The following is a 20,319-nucleotide window of genomic DNA, read 5'->3' as shown; positions in this document are numbered from 1 at the left end:
GGCCCTCAGGATTTGGTCCTAGTTCCACTCACTGCCCAGACCCTGCTGTATTCCAATCTACTGGGCCCTCAGGATGTGGTCCTAGTTACACTCGCTGCCCAGACCCTGCTGTATTCCAATCTACTGGGCCCTCAGGATTTGGTCCTAGTTCCACTCGCTGCCCAGACCCCGCTGTATTCCAATCTACTGGGCCCTCAGGATCTGGTGCTTGTTCCATTCGCTGCCCAGACCCTGCTGTATTCCAATCTACAGGGCCCTCAGGATCTGGTGCTTGTTCCATTCGCTGCCCAGACCCTGCTGTATTCCAATCTACTGGGCCCTCAGGATTTAGTCCTAGTTCCACCCGCTGCCCAGACCCTGCTGTATTTCAATCTACTGGGCCCTCAGGATTTGGTCCTAGTTCCACTCGCTGCCCAGACCCTTCTGTATTCCAATCTACCGGGCCCTCAGAATTTGGTGCTAGTTCCACCCGCTGCCCAGATTCTGCTGGATTCTCTGGCAGGCATCCTGCCAATACACGGGCTGCCCATCTCAAGTTGGATTCCACTAACTTTGCGAGATGCCACCAGCTGGAAAGGGTTCGCATTTGGGAGTTCTATGCAAACGCACTTTTCCAAGATGGTGCGAGTGAATTCTGCAATTGTGACTTTGTGGTTATCAAATGCCAATGTTACGCAAGTATCACGCTAGGTCAGAAACTAGCATTTTGCAAACTGAAATCACTTGGATGTCAGCTGAGAATAGGTCATGTTTTTGGCGCTAGTGTTTGGAATACATATGTTGTGCTGTTGAGAACAAACAAATAAAACTGTGAAAACACAAATCCAGGATTGTACTTTGTAGTCCTTTAATAAGGATGCTTACTGGGTCTAGATCTCACGTTTGGCTTCATCCTAGTGGGTCACTTGGTGTGACTTTTGTTATTGGGATGTCTCTTTACAAGTGTAAATGCGGAGTCAACAGAAACGGGAAGAATGCATAACAAGCTCTGTGATGTGTGAAACAATTACTACAAGCAGTAGACCTTATGAATTTGTTTTCATAGTGCAGTTGGGAAACTCGCATGTGATTTATGTTTCTGTGACTTTGCATGCTTGCACTGACACACAAATGTATTCACCAAACTGCTCCCACCTACCTCTCTGAAAAAGTTCACCCTATCCTCACAACCAGACCTACCAGAACACCTTATGTGAACATGCTCACAGTGCCCAAATTCAAGAGAGATCGAGCTGGTGGCACCAGTTTCCCCAACCTAGCAGCTACGCAATGGAACGCCCTGCCACCCGCACTCCGAGCTGAAAGCTCACACCTAGCCTTTAGAAAAGCTGCCAAAACAGTACTCTTCACATAAGCTCGCCACACCTCAGTTACCCAACCAACACCTGCCTTAATGCATAATGTAATGCACTGTCTCACCTAAATGCAGAATGTATTGTACTGCTACCGTATTGTACTGCTACCTGTATTGTATTGTAACTAAGTGTAACTACAAGTAACAGCGCCGCGATACCTTGGGTCTGCCTGTGCGATATACAAGTGTAAAAAAATAAAAAAATTAAAATATTTTAGTCTTCCATTCAGTATGTAAAATGAAGCTACAGGCATACCCTTTTTGCTCAACAGGTTACTCTTACAGTTTATATTTTGCTAGTCCATTTTATTATGCGATTTGTGCACTTTACCAGTCATCACAATACAACAGAACTTAATTTAAACTCTGGGACACCTAACGTATCTATGCCAGATGCCTAAACCGAAACGGCCTCCCACATTCACCATTTAGCCAGTGTCTGACCCAAGGAAAATCATCTAATCTCAAAGTCCCTTTGTTGCCAACGCTGGGATACCCAAGAAGTGCTTCAGTTTGCCTCACCCATGGCTGGCTAGACTATAGTGTAACACTGACAAAGCCCAATTTCAGTGAAATGATAGGGAAAATGTTCCTTTTTTTTGCAGCACATACAACAAACAAATAATTATGTTTTGTATTCCAAAGTACTTTTTGGCCCTTACAGTCTTGCTCTTGCTTATTTATTTTTAGAAGTGTTTCAGGAAAATTGAAAGTGATCAACATGTTGACAGTCTTTAATGGCCGAACACTGGTTATTGGCCGTACTTGTCCTTTTAGCTGAGAGGCAAAGGACCATAACATTCATTAGGCTGCAGCAATAAACCTATGGAAGCCCACTTTAGACAATGAACATACATGCATCAAGTTAATACAAGTAGCTTATGTTGATATTGTGATGATTTCAAGGAGGGTACAGTGAGAGAGAGGTGCATGGCATGGGAGAGCAGCAGAGGGGGAATTGGGTATGGAACTAGGTGGAGCACAGCTTTTTTGCCAGAGCGCAGAGCCAAGGAAACGAGCACCATACCAAGTGTGCATTGTATGCTCAGAAGGAATGCTCTTTTGAATTACCAGCACATACATGTTTGATACATGTTTGATACATTGGTGGTTATTTTAATGTTCCAAAAATACACTTTGTATTTATGCAAAGCAGCCAGCATCCTATATTCAGAGCACACACATCATTCGACACTTAGGGCCTGATTCATGGAACGTTTTCCTATGGGATTGCACCATTACAAAACACTTCCATGAATCAGGCCATTATGGGTTTCACCCAGAGTAATTAATGGCCCAGAAAAAAGACGGAGGGGCGCTCTGGCAAAAACGTCTTGTGGAGTGCCCCTCCGGGAAAACATTTTTTGCTGGAGTGCCGCTCTGTCCCCCAGACGCAGGGGGATAGCACATGGCTGCCCAAATCCTGCGCCTCAACGAGCAGACCGCTTTCAGTAGAGTCGTCTGCAAGCAGTCTGCTCTTCAAAGCGCAGGCTGCTCACGAGTGCCAAAGAGCGCAGGGGCTCCCACAGAAATCTGCCAACCAGCTTTGAAACTGCATTAGCGCACTTACTGAAGGAACAAGTACCCTGCTCTTCAACAAGCTGTCTGAAGAGTGGGCACTGCATACAGAAACTGCCAAAGTCTCACATACAGTGTTGCAGCTGTCCACACGGACATCTCTTTATTACGGTGAATATTGTGATCAATCAAATCAATACAGTCCATTATTCGCTTAAAAGGGTTTCTTACTAATGTTTAATATTTAAAATGTGGACATTATGATGTTCCCATAATGCTGTTTGCTTATATGCAAATCACCTGGATTGGGTTCTATGAAGAGATACTACGTTGAGCAAATTGGCTGGGGCGTGCCCTTTGGCCCCGCCCCCTCCTTCCCACAGCATTGCCCGTCCAAAGAGATTGACAGTTCAGCCAGTAAATCTTTCCATTTCCCGCACTTTCACCCCTGAGTCCGGTCCACACCACTGACAATCCGGCCCCAGTCCCGCCAACACCACTGACAATCTGTCCCCCCCGACCCGCCCGCGGGGAGTTCCCCCAGTAAATGGTGTTCAATTCCAGCACTGAGCAAATTCCACGTCATGCTATGGCCGCTGCATTGCCTAGACCCTGCCACTCACCCGCTCCCGAAGAAACAATGCATGCTTGTCAAGAGAGTAGCAGCCTGTGTTTGCAACGCATGCCTTTGTGCTTTGCATCAGACTTCCAGCGCTCCCAGCTCAACCACCGTAACTTACCGCTATACATGGCCGTAGAAAGGGGAGCACTGATTCCAAGGGCGTCCACATCCAGCATACAATGACAGAAGTCCTCCAGCATGGCCATCATAAGCCCCTGCCGCCTGTGGCTCCGCCTAACAAAAGCAGTGTCCAGGACCGGAAGTAGGTAGCACTGGCTGGTACTGCCCTCGCAAAGGCATCCTGCAATCAAACACATCAGATTAGTGTGGCATCACATTCCACTGGCATACCAAGACCTACAGTGACTTCCCCACACTGGGAGGGATTTCACTGCCTGAAACAGAAATAGAAAGAGGAATATACATGTGTTTTATGTAGCCCTTTCTACCACATTCTCTCTTGTTCTGTGATACTTTAAAGAGCAGGGGTAACTTCTACCCAATTTAGTAGAGTTTAATGTATTCACCTGCCAAGAATGCCTGCCAAGAATGAAAGGAAAAATCGTCCTCGATGGGATTCAATCCTGTGACTTCCAAAAGGACCACAGATTTCAACAGCGAGAGCTCAACTCACTGCGGTGATCGAGGTGAAAAGACGCACAAAAGCCAGTGACAGAAGTGCACCAAAAAAGTAGTGAAGCTGTGACTCTGGCGGGGGACAGATTAGGAAGAAAAGGAGCAACGTGCAACACATTTTTCAAGTGTTGCAGTCATGCTGGTTGACAAACAATTGAGTTGAAATAGATTTCAGTTTAGGTGTAACTGATATCCGGTGGTAGAGTGGAGAAGTGTGCTTTAACTTCACAAAGAACAGTTCCGGAATGGTGAAAATGGTTTCAAAAAGTAGTCAAGCTGTTTTAGTCCAGAAACGAGCCTAACCAAGTATAGTAGGTATCTTATGTTGGCCGGAAACCAATCGCATCTTATGATCAACATCGCAAACAGATTCCTCAGTACGACTGCAGTATAACCACAGGGCGTTCATCTTGTGTAACATCTGCTATTTTGTTTCCCTTTTCCTTCTGTAAAATGCTTCCCAAAAATGCATTATATTCTGAAAGCGAGGTCACTGCCTACATGTTGAGAGACAATCACAGACAGGAATGCCAAACAGAACAGAACTACATTGTTATCCTCCCTCACAAAGTTCTTGGAGGCAATTTGAAAATGGCATTTAATCAGTGGCCCAGGTGCCGGTCTGTCTCACTAGACCTGTAGCACAAGGCAGTTAAAGCATGAATTATACTTTTCTACCCGTCCCCCTTCGCGGATCTTCCTTAGAACAGGCTTACCCCTAGTTCAGGAATAGAAACTGATAGATAACATACTTTGGAATGTGCCTCTCCAGCGAACACGATATCCTTGCTGAACGAGTGCTTTATGTTCCCTATAACAAAGAACTATGTCTGCAACTGTTGGAATATATAATAGAGTCAGAAACTTGCCATGATGTGTCATATTTGTTATAATTGTCAATCATCGAACCCTAGCTCAAGAACATTCATTATGGGCGGTTTATTTGTGCCTTAAAAGATTGCATGTTTGTATATATATTACTGCTGGACTGATGTTCGCTCTCTTGCGTCTCACAAGGTCTGGGTGACACACGTTGCGAGACGTTAGACCCAGTCGGCCGACTGAGCATATTTTGCAATAAACCATAATACTTGGAAAATCGAACCTCGTGTCTGTCGTATCACTGGTATATGGTGATTGTGCCTTAGTTTCCATCTGAACAGGGCCTTCAGGGCCTAGCAGCTGCTAACAGTAAAAAATACAAGTGGTGGAACACTGCTCCTGAACGTTCCCGCTCACTTCGACCACTGGCAGAAGCAGAATAGACTGAAAGACACATGTGAGGCTCATGGAATCATACATCGGTTCACACCATTAGAAGAGTTCGCTTATACCAAAATTCTGAACGATCAGGCTCCTCCACTGGAAAAGAAAGCAGGTAATTCCCACAGACCGAGGCAGGGCATTACTGCTCATATTGAACATGGTTGACCAAGACCAGGCCACCAAGATGGGGAATGCTTTGCCGAAATCGATACATGCACAACATTCTTTTTGCACAAAGGATTCCCCAAAAGGCGAACAGTGTGAGTTGCAATACTATGTTTGTGAGTAGGAGAGGAAGAACAAGAAACCAAGCATTTCATCTTGACGGTGCCACTCCAACAGTCAGTCGGCCATTTTAATGACTTAGGAGTATGCTTCTCTAAGAACTGGGACTGCACAAAGCAATCTCACAGGTTAGCATGACGCTTTGCCCTTCCAGAAGCAGCTCTGCAGGGTGTGACAGGGTGCCACGAATAACCACGTTAGACGCAGCAATAAGTTCCAAGGTTTTTATTTGGTTCTAACACTGGATCAGCTGATGTATTCTTGGCTAGTCTTAGACTTTGCTGGGTTCTTTGGAAAATTGGCCCTAGGGCAGTCCCTATCTCTCTACTCCCGCTTGGGCTCCCCACACCTTACCCCGGGCGTCCTGCTAGTGCAAGGTAACCCCTGCTGTCTGACTTCGACTGCAGGTGGATTTCCCTAAATCGATGGCTGGTTAGCCCCTTAGGGGCCTCCTAACTCTCTCTATCCTAGCCCGCTTAGTATTCTAGTTGGGGAATGGTGCCTTCATTCACACAGTTCCACCAGCTCTCCTCTTATGCCTGATCTCACCTGTCCCTCTCCTACTCTAGATTTCATGATGTTCTCCTCCCACCACTTTGTTATCCCTCACGTCTCACACTCCGCCTTCCTACTGTTCGGGAGAATTCTCAAAAATGTGCTAATTCCCTTCACCTTAGAGATCCCCAGCAACTTTGCTGGATTTTGAGGACTTGATTTGTTTTTCCTGGAGAGAGTGTGACACTTTTTCCCACTCTCTCATGCATTTTGATATGTGTTTTAGCTCTGTGTTTTCTTTAGTTATGAAGTCTAACCAACTCCATAGGCATCGTCTTTTTTCATTTGTGTCACACAGCACCCTCAGTGCAGTGACACAGGGAAGCCTGTCAGGCGTTCCCAAGGTTTAAATACCTTCTCTGGGATAAACTACTGTTTCCCAGAGTAAGTAAAGTGAAATTAACTTTACTAGTCGTTTAAATTTCTAGATCCAGCACACCCTATCTTACGATAGAGTGCTGGAGGGGTTACTTAAAATACCCTATGTCTAGTGACTCAAGCAACAGTCAAATGTTACCCTTTCCTCTCAGAATGCCTGTTGGCAGTGGTTTTCCAACAAACTACCATGGTTTTTCCTAACTGCAAACTATACCTAGCTCAGGTGACGTTAAATCGCAGGAGCCATATTTTTCAAGATGGCGTCTGAGCCTCCTTTGTTAAAACAGGTACCGGTCTTCTTTTTTCACCATTTCTTTGTGGAAAGGTCCTTCTAGAGTTTTTCTCTGCACGCCAAACCAGGTTTGGTCTCTTTGTTCATTCGCCTTTGGAGGGCTTCAGGAGTGAAGACTGCATCTGGCGCCCGAGTGTCTGGGATGCGCTGGAAGTAAGGGAGGTGCCCAAAACTCCCTGTGCTTAGTCTCCTAGGTGACCCAAATGCACTCTGTGGAGATTGGCTGGCTGACTGACTGTCCGGCAAGGACAGCCTGTCATGATGCTTACCTCCAAGGAGCCAGGTCCGACCCAGCAACCCCAGAGGCAGGCATCATTCCCCCCAGGGAAGTTCCAGCGGGCCCAAGCTGGGGCCCTTTGGACGCAGTCCTGGCGCCTTAGGCGCCAGGCTCATGTTGGACCCCAGTCCTGGCGCCATAGGCGCCAGGCTCATAAAGCTGGACATGTGTTCAAGTGTTTTAGTGTGCACTTTCCTGATGCAGACCATGCTGCTACATCCAGGCCCTCTTGAGGCCTGAATGGGACTACTTTACCTGTGGGACTACTTTCCACCTGGGTGTGGTCGGGGAAGGATACATACCTGATCGGTGGAAGGATACATACCTGGAACTTCTTCCAAAGCTATTTAAACCCCACCCGAACAGCCACACGTGCTTCGCCTTGTTCTGCACCTAGCAGCTGGACGCTCACCGTGTCTGCTCCTGCTTCTGGACTTCAGCCACGCCTGTCAGCATCCTGGGTCGCCTGCAAAGGGTAATAAGAAGAGAATTGGAGAGGAAGAAGGCCTTACCTGCTAAACCTGCATCACAGAGACATTTCACCGACGATCCTGAAAAGGAAGACATCATTTTTAAAAAGCATTTCGCTCCTATCGCTGCAGCGCTGCATTTCACTCACCTTTCTTGGGCGCCTCCATCTTCAGCAGCGATCATCCGGATCCGCAGTCACTTCCCAGAGCCTAGAGAGAAAAAGACAAGAACACAAGGTGAGAGAAGGAAGGGAATAGGAAAAGCTCAGTTTCCTTCTAAGACTTACCTGTTGGGTCATTCCCATTTCATTTCGGGTCTTGCTGCTTCCAGGCATTTTCCGGACCCCGGCCCCTAATGGGAAAAAAGACAAAGACATTAGATGAGCGAATGCAAAAACATTACCGGAGCGCTCATCTAGGACTTACCAGATCTTTACTGGAATTGCACGTTTCACTTCGGGTCGGCGCCATATCTCCGGCATTCCGAACCCCGGCCCCTATGGGGAAAAGACATCAACATTAGCGCTTTGTTGCAAGAAGTCTCCAAAGGAATCTTCATTCATCACCTGAAAAAGACAATGAACATTATTATTTAAAGCTGAACTTTTGAACTTGCAACAGAACTTTTACAGCGCCTTACCAGTATAATCAAGCTTACCTGAACTCCCATCCAACCTCAATCCAGTGAAGTAACTGGGTTCAACGCGCCCCTGCGTCAGAAGCAGGATGGAGAGCTCGTCCTTTCATACCCTAAGGTGAGACTTCACGGGGAATCGTGGAAGGGTATCGAGGAGGGTTGGAAGGAAGTGGGAGGCTCGAACATTATTCAGCCAGATTGTAATACTCCCTTTTCACGTACAAGAGGATATTCCTGCGAGCCAGATTAGCCAGAGTTGAGGGGCCCGTCCTATCCATCTTCAGAGCCCTGTGCTTCACCATTGAAGAGGCATCAGCACTCGAAACCAGGCCAGCGCCCCCGTGGGAATCAGGTGAGCGTGACACAGCCACCCTGCTGGGTGAGTGACAGCTGGGCTGGAATGAATGGGAGAGAACTGAATAAAAGGCCAGTCTCTTGGCTTGGAAGGTAGAGTCGACCACTGGAACGAAGGAACCAAAGAAGTGCTTGAAGAGGACGGCTGCTGCAACTCCTGGACCATGGGTCTGCCCGGTTAAGCCCTGCTGCAGATCCTAATCGCCAAGTTTGCATCGAGAGAGAAGCCCTGCTAAGGACGACTTCTCCCTTTGAGTTGGCAGGACCAGTCAACTCCAAAGTAAGCCACCTGGATACTCATCTCGGAGCTGGTTGGATTTCTTCAGAGTTGCTGCAGGAAACCATAGGACCAGGGAGAGGGACACCAGCTTGTATGCGTTACTTACAGCCACTGAAATTGAAGTTTGCTAGTTGCAAGCTTTTTTGACCGGTCCGAGTGCAGTGCAGGAGTCCCCCGACGTCCTCCCTCTTGTCCCCATAACTGAGTCCAAGGAACAGCGAGATCTGCAGGAACTGCCAGGAACAGAAGTCATCAACTGCATCTTTTTCTTCATTGTAAGGTACTGTGAAACAAGACAGAGTACTTACCTCTCACTGTGAAAGTGCTTGAAACCTTTGCAACTCGCAGGCCTAATCAGCTTTTGACCCAACAAATGATTCTTCTTTTAACAAACTACTTCTGAGTACTTGTGCCAAAACTTTACCGTGTACTTACCAGAACCGCTTTATCCTATCCAAGACTTTAGCCCATTGAATTGACCCTTCTGGTGAACTCAAAGTATCTACACACTGTCTAAGAATAATTGTAACCCTTCATGTTCTAATCATTTTTGACTTTTACTCCTCTTGAAAAGTATTCTGAAATAGTATTGAAGTATATTTGTGTGTGATTATTTAATGCCTCCTTCTAATGAATGTTTTATAACTGACAGATAAATAAATTAATAAGTATTTATCAAATAAACCTTGAGTGTAAGAGTTTATTAGAACACCTGTGATTGTAGACCTCTGTGTAACATCATTACTGCTCACATTTCCCTCTTGAGATAAGCCTGGCGGCTCAGCCCCGCTACCAAAATTGTGTAGTACAGACTTATACCAAAGGTTGGTTTGCTTACACCTGTAGTCATAGTTGTGTGTAGTGTTCCCAGAGGGTACTGCATACAAACTTTGCCGAACACCTACCTCCACCCTTAGATTTTTCATCTCCTCCTTCCCAATTCCTCTACTCAATATGATACCTACCATCTACTAGCTCCAACTGTTCCTTCTCCTCCCTCATACATTACCACCTTGCCTCCACTATTACTCCACCACTAGGGAGGATAGCTCTGGGGCAACGCGTTCGCCTTGGAAGCAAGGCAGCGCTGTGCAAGTAACACAGGTTTGATCTCTGGGTCCGTGTTTAGAAACCTCTGGGTAGTAAGCATGTTATCAATAACCAATTACAATTACCACCCTTCTGCTCCAATACTACTTACAACCACAACCACCTCCCTACCACTACTAAAGATACCCTTAGCTACTACTTCTGCTACTCTACCTTTTCTACCACTTCTCTGCCACTCCATGACTCTCTACTCTCACTACTTCCACCTCTTGCTGCTACCCCTTGCTCCAACAACCTCCACACTCCCGTTGTACTCTCCTTCTCTGATCTCTCGGATGTCCTCCTTTGCCTCATGTCCTCATCCAGCTAATCGACACTCAACCATTCACACACACCTTCTTAAATTCTCCAACCCGTCCCCAGAATGATCACTTCCCGATCCAATCACTTCCCTTTCTCCCATGGGGAGAGACTGGGGAAGGACTTAGGGGCTTCAAAAGGGCTTGTAAACCCTGCCCCGTTCCCCACGCAAACTCTCTGCATTCTGACCTGGTGACTGTGGCGGCTCCCTGGGGCAGTTGTTCTTTCAGGCCTCCCTGGAGGCCTTTGCTCAATGAATAGAATTCCTGGAGGTTGTGTGTGATTTCACTTCGCGGGTTCCAGCAAATGCGGTCTGCTGGAGCTGCATACAGGGTTGGGATGCCTTGCCGGTGTTGTGGTGTAGGTTGCATCCCACTGTGGGGTTGTTTCCTGTGCAGTCCTCTGCAGCGGTCACTCAGCTGTTCTCCCGCAGCACCAGGCCTGAGTCCTCCTGCGGCGCTGAGGCTGCCATCCCGCTATGCAAGGGGCGGTTGGGAGGGAGGCCTGCCCGTACACAAACTAGCACCTACAAAGGTTTTCAGCGTCAGGTGCCTTCCCTCGACTGACAGGGCTGTGACCCTTTCACATAGGTTATTCAGCCAACACTAGGATGTAAACGGCTTTTGCCATGATAATGTGTGGCTACAATGCTTTGCAAGTAGTCCAAACTCTTTTTTTCCGAAATCTATAACAAGATTCCCAAGGGACACCAGAAGAAAGTATTTGAGCAGAAACAGGGATTATAATAATTCAGACTATAATTTAAAATGCCCCATTAAAACACTGGTATAGAATTATGAAAAGAAACAGGGCAAAGTTAAACCATTTCTATCTAGTAAAGTAATGACAAGTGGCAACGTCTACCAGAAAGTAATTTGTAATTTTATTTCACCTGGAGGGATCTCTTCATCCCTACTACTGCAAATGTCAAACCCAATTGACCCTTTTGTGGGTACTGAGGGATCTGAGACTCTTACACTTAACTTTTCATATTTTACGGTACCCCAAATTGTATCCCACTCCTTACACTTACACCATACGTGAGGTTACCATCCTGGAAGGAGACACAGGCAACAGATCCAAAGTTGAACAATGCTTTATTAAAGTAAAAATCAGGATGGACAAAGGCCTAACTTGCCCTATACTCTGGAGAGATTTTCCTGCCTAACGAAACTAATAAAGGTCTGTGTCAGTATGTTCAACTTAAATGTCCATCAGTGTCAGAATCCTATACTTACCCTCACAATTTATACAAATAATGTGCTGGGATATTAACACAAATATAAATAATGATTCCAACATAAAGTTCTGAGCTGTTTTCAGCTCTGGCCCCAAGAATGTTCATATGTTATCAGTCTTCAAACACAAAATAGAATTATTGTTCTGTTCCCCTTCCCCAAGTTCAATACAGTTCCAGGACAACACGGTACCAAGACACCACCCCTTAGAGTTCACTTCGCCAAGTTCAGTGTCACCATGTAAATGAAGCACCTAAATCACAACTCTGGGAAAATACAGTCTCAAATTGCCAAAGCGTAGAGTTCCCTTCCCAAAGCTTATTGTAAGTTCTTAAAATGAAAATATCTCACGGCTTTGCTCTTTCCACTGACCTTTCACCACTCGGAACTCCTTTCTCCAAGTCTGGTAATATTCGATTTCCAGCTCTCACCATACACTTGCTGGCTGCGCTACCACTGTTTGTTGCCTTTTTATTTATTTATTTATACTTATCTGTGTTCTCCTTTGCTCCATACTTTCCACTTCTCCCCTATCCCTTGCACCTTTCCCCTTCCCCTCTCCCATGCACTTGCACGTTCTCAATGTCAATGGGCCTAGTAACAACGTTGTTTTTGTTCTCCCCCGCTTCCCTTCCTTGCCTTGTCGCGTTCTGAAACACTTGTGTACGAGAGCAATATAAATAAAATATCAATACAAGTTTCCTGATTTGAATGACAAAGTTCTCTGACCTATGCGCAGTTTCAGACCACAAGTTGACCCATTACAGGTGGCGCAGCGAAGAACTTTGCCTTTGCTTTTCCTTTCATTCTTGACAACAGCTCCTTGTTCAAGGCACAGTTTCAGACCACGGGTTCACCCATTACAGGTCACGCAACCAGGAGCTTTCAGGCTTCCTTCCAAGTTCACAGTAGCACATAATAGGCAGTTCATATAATACAGCTCACAGTTTTAGTACAGTGGTTTTGATTTCATGCATTCAGGTTTCCTATAATCTTGTTTGATTCAAGTTAAGGGAACACACAGTTCTGTTCATTCAGTTTCATTCATCCAATTCCATTCTCAACAATCTCTTTTCAAAGTATTTCGTAATTAATATGTTACTCCCACTCCATGTTTCACGCACAGCTCCCCTTTTCTGGATGACGCTTGCAGTTGCATACCAAGGCACTTCAAATGGAATACTCATGCACATGATCGCGCAGCGATTAAGTATCCCTTCCTTGCTAGCCTGACAGTTTCTGAATTTCAAATAGTGTGTCTTTCTTCCTTTCTTCCTTCCGCACATACTTGGATACTTTGTATTAGCTTGCATGATACTTGGATACTTTGTATTAGCTGGCGTGATACTTGGATACTTTGTATTAGCTCGTGTGATACTTGGATACTTTGTATTAGCTCGCGTGATACTTGGATACTTTGTATTAGCTCGCGTGATACTTGGATACTTTGTATTAGCTTGCGTGATACTTGGATACTTTGTATTAGCTCGCGTGATACTTGGATACTTTGTATTAGCTTGCGTGATACTTGAATACTTTGTATTAGCTTGCGTGATACTTGGATACTTTGTATTAGCTCGCGTGAAAACACAGAAGATTGCTGTCTGCTTTACACTCACCAATTTTGTTTTCTTGGTTCCCCAGTGATCTGCTTCCTCTGAGGTCAGGGTCTCACCACCTGCACCTAAGGACACCCTGGGCTGTCGCTTCCAGCAGCCTTTAGCCTTTTTAAAGGAACCAACTTCCCACGGCTCCCTGGAGATGCGGCTCCCACACCATGAGTTTACAGCTGACTTTCATTTGCAATCTTCAAGCCTCTCAGTGCTCCGCTCTCCCTGGGACACTCATTGATTGGCCTGTTTTTTTCCGCTGTGACCTTCTCCCCTTCTGCCCCTCTTCTTCCGCGCTCTAGGCTCCACCTTTTATACACCTGCACTTCCTTAAGGGTTTTCAGGTGTGATCCCCTTGCCTAGTTTGCCTGACCCCAATTAAGCCAATTATTGGGACATGCCCGACTTTTGGGCCTCTTCGTGTCAGTACTTGAATGGTAAATCGGAGGTATACTTCATATCTCCTAGTGGCGTCGTCCTCATCCCAGTACTCCTATGCATTTCAATGAGGGAGGAAAGGGGACCACTTTTGTAATGACCCATGAAGTTTGGGGAAAATTTTGGTGGGTCTTGAGGATAAGGGGGGATAAAATATTTCGCCCAATGGTGCCTCAACTCTCAATCCCCAAGGGTCTTCCACACAGGTGCTCCTCCCTCGCTTGTCTACCGCCAGGGTGAGGATCCAATAGCAATAGCCTTTCCCTGGCCACCTGCATAGAGGATTCCGGGGGATTAGGAGTGAGAATACCCTCAGGTTTCTCTCACTGCACTGTGCATTACATAGTTGGGAGAGAACTTTACCCCCCCCTCAAAGAATGTTCGTATACACTATTCATGCTTCGAACGTCTATCCCTTTTGGCACAACTAAGCGTGTTCTATGCTCTCGCTCTTCAGCTGAAAGGCGGCTTTAGATGGTGGAAGTCATATTACAAGGACTCTGACCTGCCTCAGAATAGATGCGAAGCGTGAGGGTGCATATTCACCTTGGAGAAATATATGATGCTATGCTGTCTTCACTGATAACACTAACGAGCATGGTTGAGTGCAGCTGGATCAAAGGCCATATAATGAGAAGTGTGTCTCTGTCAACAATAAAGTTGCAGGGTGTGACCTTACCAGGTTGGGAACCCCCACCCCTATGTCCCCCGTTGAAACTCATGTATCCATGTGGGTAGAAGAGACCAGGACACAGGAGGGCGGGACGTTCACTTGTGCAGAAGTCTTGCGCTGACGCTGGTTCTGTGTCTGCTACTACTTAACAACTGAGCGAGGACATATAAATCCAATTTGAGAATAGACACTCACACTGCTGAGTTTCAATAGAGTCAAATTTGATCAAATTGAATGCTACTGCAATTCTTATTTAATATGTGTGCAGCAGGTGTTATAAAACACGTGAGAATTGAACATAGGATTTCCAACATGATACATAAAACATGCATGGTGTAGTACATGAATAACAATGTCCAAATCAGCAATATTTGGAATTATTAAAAATTATGCAATTACATTCTCTATGTTTCCTAGCAGAGGTAACATGAGAAGTGAAGGGTGTAATTGCCAAATCAAATGAACATATATGTAAAACTATAACAGTGTTTCGGCTGTGGAACCACAGCTTCTCAAGTTTAGTCCAACGGCCGAAACACTGTTGTGTTGACCTGTTTTTTGTTGTCTTTCAACCGTTATTGTTTTACATATATGAGTGATGTTCAAAATAATCTGTGTTAACTCTGCATTTTCTCGGCCATTCCATCAAAGAACCTAAATGTGTGCATATTTGGGGCTTATACATTTACAAACACCACCCTCTTCCCACAGTATTCCCCTCCACTTTCAGATGATATCCGCCCCTTTATCCCCTCTGAGACATTCTTGCACTTAAACCTCACTGAGTAATGAATAAGGATAATCACGCCACTAGGAGTGTTATTCTAGGAGCACCACCTTCCTCCCGCTGGCCTCCACATTTATTGTAGCCCTGCCTAGGCAGATGCATTTGTCGAGCAACGTGCCCAAGGCCAAGAAGCCTACGGTGCGGGTTGCACACCCTTAGTGTAGATCAAAGTCTAGAAAAACATTCAATTTAGGTAATGCTACCTTGTTCCATTATTAACTGATCTGTTATAAATAACATTACTGACTCTGATATCGGTATAAAAATGACAATGCATTTCGGACAACTCGTCCATCATCAGGGCAAATAGCTATATAAACTGTTAATGTAATCAATTAATCATTCACCAAGATCACATACATATACACAGGAAATAAAAATGACTTAACCATGTTACTATCAATGTCATCAAGAACCCAAAATAAGTAATTTGTGTAAGGCACCCAGTGACATAGGTGCATGTGTCATGTCTGTAGCCACCATCACAATAAGTACACCATAAGATTCAATTCCATAGTTGGCCCAGTTCAAAACAGGACATTGTTGTTAGGAAAAGCAAATTCCATAACAGTATTTTATAATCGACAATCGTGTCACAAAAGTATTGATGCATATAGGAATAAGGATGATAAAAAAAACGCAAAAAAAGGGAAACAAGTGAAGAGATAAAGGATTGTTAGTAGCTTAGAAGATGTTGCCAAATCCTCTTAAATTACTCCCTATAAATCATTATATTTAGCCCCCTCTTTTTTTGTCGTGTCACATCCAAGTAATCCGCTTCTAAATCTTCATAATCGCAAAAATACATGTTCCAGAAAGCGTGGCTCAAAGTACCTCAATCAACTCTTAAAGGAATGGTTCGGTCAGAAATATTATTGGCCCAAAAGATGGCCAATAATAAAACAAATATCTAAAATATATTTATTTTTTAAGTCCCTATGGAAAGTTTCGAGCAATTGAAGCTCTAACTACAAAATTGGAAGCACTAGGGGGCATCCATTTTGTGATTTCAGGCAGCCTCCTCAGCTCTGCCTTTGCGGCACTAAACAAGCAGCAAAAGTCCCCACTGGGAGCTTTTGCTTACTGCAGCCTGAGCAGAGCCGAGGAGGCTGCCTCCACATTCATTTTACGTTTTCTGTGCTCCCCAAGCCCAGGGAAGCACAGAAACGCAAAATAAAGGCAAAAAGCAGAGGCGCACCAATTAAAAATATAACATTGTTGTATTTGTGATTGCTGTGGTTAGAAAAGCACGGCAATCTAAATACAACAACGTTGTTATTCTGACAGCGGCAGCATTCGCGTGGAGTCTCCTGGGCAACCCCAACCCTAAGGGAGTCCACTGGCTGTTGAGCCACTCTTGCCTGGGACGCATGCGCAGCCGCGCGTGGGGAACCAAGTATATACATGACGCAATCATCCCTAGCAACCGCATGGCTTTGCGTACCGTCACCTCTCGACTGGCTACATGTTGAGGAATCTGAGAGAGCATGTTCTGAATCCTCTCGCTGGAGGGGAAGACAAGACCGTCTTCTGTCTGAATTAGTGCCCCCAGAAATTGTTTCACTTGGCTAAGGACTAGGCTGGACTTCTTTTCGTTGATTGAAAAGCCCAGGCTGAAGAGGAGATCTATTGTTTTTTTGGGTGTTCGAAAAACAAGCGTCGAACGAGTCCCCCGTAATGAGCCAGTCGTCGAGGTAAGGGTAAACTGGGACTGATAGTCTGCGCAGGTGTGCTGCTGCCACTGCCAGGACTTTGGTAAACACCCTTGACGCTGAGGCGATGCCGAAGGGGAGTACTTTGAACTGGTAGTGTTTGTTTGGATCATGAACCTTAGGTATTTTCTGTGCGCTGGCAACATTGAAATATGAAAGTATGCATCTTTCATATCCAATGTTGCCATGAAGTCCCCCTATTTCAGCAATGGGATCACTTCTTGTAGTGTTACCATGCGCAGCTTCTGGGGTTTTATGAACTTGTTCGCTGGCAGATCTAGAACAGGACGCATGTTGAGATCCTTTTTGGGTACAAGGAAGTACACTGAATAAATACCCTTGTTTACCTGAAGAATAGGGACGGCTTCTATGGCGTCCTTTCCCAGCAGTGCTTCCACCTCTTGAATCAGGATCTTTAGATGGTCCGGTGAAAGGCGCCGTGAGTGCGGCGGTCTGAACTGTGGAGGTCAGGAGAATTCCACGCAATAACCGTGGGCGACCGTCTTTAAGACCCACTGGTCGGAAGTTATCCCCTCCCATGCCTTGAGGAAAGATGTTAATCGCCGCCCAACCGGGGAGGTATGGGAGAGGACCTGGACTTTTCTGACCCCTTGAGGGATAGTAAGCGGGGCTTCCAGATGTTTGGTTATTGTTGAAGCTGCCCCTGCCTTAGTTATTTTAACCGGCATGAGCTTGTCCTCGAAAGGACCGCCGAGAGTTATTACCCCTCTGGGACGAAGGTTTTTGTGTAATTTGTTGCAGAGACTTTAAGGTCTCATGCTGCTTCTTGGCTGTCTCCAACGCTTCATCAACTGCCTTCCCAAAGAGGTTAGACTCTTCGATGGGCATATTAATGAGGGAGGCTTGAGTTTCAGGTCTAAACCCTGATGTACGGTGCCATGCGTGTCTCTTCAGAAGAGTCCCTTGTGCAAGGGATCTGCCAGATGTTTCTGCAGTATCCAGGATATTTTTGACCACATTCTGGTTAACCAGTTTTCCTTCTGCAACACTGGCGAGAAGCTTGGTCCTGGCCGGCTCCGGGACCTCTTGAAGGCCTTCTTGGAGCAGGTTCCACTGGGCATCGGCATAGCTTGCTAATAGTGTAGTATTATTAGCAACCCGAATGGTATATGCCGCTGCCGACGTGACCCGTTTGCCTAGGGCATACAATCTTTTAGACTCCTTGTCCGGAGGTGATTCTCCAGTGGCAAGGGGTACCCCTGCCCTCTTACGAGTAGTGGTCACCACAAGCGAGTCCGGGATGGTATGCCCCTTGATATATAGGGGGTCGGAAGGAGAAGGCCGAAATCATTTTTTGACTCTCGGGTTCTTGGGAAGGTGTGACTAAAGATGGAGCTATCCGCCTCTTAAAAGAGTTAAGCAGGGGAATGGATTGATTTGGATTAAGGGTTTTCCTTAATAATGTCTTCCACAAAATCCTGCTCCGGCAAAGCCTCTTGAGTGGTAATTTTGAAGAATTCTGCTGATTTTTTTAACATGGTGTTGAAAGCTACCTGGTCATCCACAGGGGAGGCTTGGCGAGCCGGAGTGGAAGGAGGAGAATCGACGCACAAAATATCAGAGTCCTGATCTTGATGTGACCAAGGATCCTGTCCTTTCTTGCTGGGTTTCCTCCCAGTTCTCCGTAGTCTCTTGTTGATCTTCTCCATAAATATCCAGAAAAGAGGATTCCTCTTCTTCAGTATAAATGTCCATGTATGTGTCCATGTGGGCCACGTCTTCCTGTTGGAAAGCCTGAGGCTGCACATCTTGTATTTGAAGTTTAGGGTCTACCCGAGCCTTTTGTGGCAGAGGCTGGTCAGCAGAACTGATAATCTGCTCCAGCCGGTCCATGCATCCCTCGAATTTTTCAGTAGTCCATTTTGAGGACCTAAAAGGGCCTAGGTGGGGAGAAAAATGTTCTCGCCCTTTGGCATCGAGAGGAGCTTCTCAGGGTGTCTGAGAGAGGCTCTTGACTATCCACGTAAGAGTCATCGGAATCGCGGCCCAAGTCTGTCGAAATTCTTTCCGCGGCCTGGCCCATAACTTTCTGCGGGACAGGGATAAGGCCCACCGCCGCTGCGATCCTACCGATGCTCTTCCTGATAGCAACCGAATCGTCTTGGGACAAAGCCTCCGACGATGTAGCGGTAGCCGAAACGCCGTCCACGGCACCAGAAGGCCCAGCGGCCATAGTGCCGGGTAGCGGCCTAGTTGTAACTTTTGGGCCTATAGAGGCCTTGTAAATGGTCGAAGTTTCGGAATCCAAAACTTCGGCACGTGTATATTGGGAAGTAGCACCCTTATTAATTTTTGTTTGCCCAGTCGTCATGCGCTGTTGCTGATGCGGGGAAGGCTTTGGATCTACACGATCCAAGGGAACCGCCAAATCTTTCCACTGACCCTTTGGCACTCTCGCCTTCTTCGACGAAGGCGTCGAAGATGGCGTAGGGGTTGTGTGTTTAGTGCGATGTTTATTTACGCCCTTGTTGCTGGGTGTAGTCCTTGTAGCAAGACCAGAGTCGAGCCCGAAAGGGTCGGTGACGGGTGTGGCGGACCTAGAAGTGTCCACCTCAAGGTCTATAACATCCGCATTGGACGTTTGGTCATCTTAAGTACCCCCGTCACTTTCGGCTGGTGTTGCGGTAGGGGAGGGAGGCTCCATGCGTGAGATGCCGTACGCGGCCCACCGCTTTACACTGCGATCCTTAAGTGTCTTAGGCTTAAGGAGCTTGCACGCCGAACACCGCTTTTCATCGTGCTCTAGGGGGACACGTCCTGTGCTCGTCCTTCCAAGGATATCTGACCCTACACTTAGGGCAGAATGTAAAAGGAGTCCTTTCCATAGCCAAAGGGAAGCGTGACCAGACCGAAAGGGAAAGAAGTGGAAAGGAGGAAAGACATAATAACAATATGGCCACCCCGAACCCACTCTCCCTACTCTATAGGTCGGCCAGAAGGCCCGACCACGTGGAAATCCGGCCGCCGGATCTTAGGCGCCGAGACCACAGCCGTAGACGATTCCTCTGTAGTCTGCATCGAAGATGTTCTTATTAGGCGAAGTGACTTAACGGGGGATAAACCGAAACTTTGGTAAAATGTCTCTAGTAAGAGCTCCGCTGTAGGGCGACCAGTTCTCTGGGCGGAAAAAAACAATCTGAGGGACATCAGCGCTTGAGGGATTTTGGGTACTACACATTTCACTATAGGGATAGTGTTATAGACACGCCTATGACGACGTCCCCTTTCAGTCCCCGAAAGACAAGATGCAATACTCTGCGGTTACCACTGGATGTCGGCCCATATGCACTGCATGTGATTCTAAGCAGATTAACAAGCATCAGAAACTTGGATTCTTCGCTGGGTGCGGATGGTCAAGTAGACAACACAGTAAAAAAGGTCTCAGTACCATCTTAGACTATTAAGATGGATAAAAACCATACGTAACTAATAAGAACTGTAACATTTTGGTGAGGGAAACATCTACAATTACAATTCACTCTTGGGCGGGGCCAACAAGAGTTGTG

At 46.2% G+C, this 20,319-nt stretch overlaps 1 protein-coding gene across 4 annotated transcripts in view; it reads right to left on the bottom strand.

Moving 5' to 3' along the window:
- The window catches only part of LOC138504507 (protein FAM169B-like), a 398,462-nt gene that overhangs the window by 43,024 nt on the left and 335,119 nt on the right, over nt 1-20,319 (bottom strand). For all 4 annotated transcript variants that reach the window (XM_069625054.1, XM_069625056.1, XM_069625057.1 and 1 more), the window contains one exon: nt 3,613-3,795. In XM_069625054.1, coding sequence (XP_069481155.1) covers nt 3,613-3,795 — 183 coding nt within the window. The remainder of the gene's footprint in view (nt 1-3,612; nt 3,796-20,319) is intronic.

The sequence above is a fragment of the Ambystoma mexicanum genome, chromosome 11 (assembly GCF_040938575.1).
Source record: "Ambystoma mexicanum isolate Mex_15411 chromosome 11, UKY_AmexF1_1, whole genome shotgun sequence".
Lineage (NCBI taxonomy): Eukaryota > Metazoa > Chordata > Amphibia > Caudata > Ambystomatidae > Ambystoma > Ambystoma mexicanum.
This window is presented reverse-complemented; position numbering and strand designations above follow the sequence as displayed.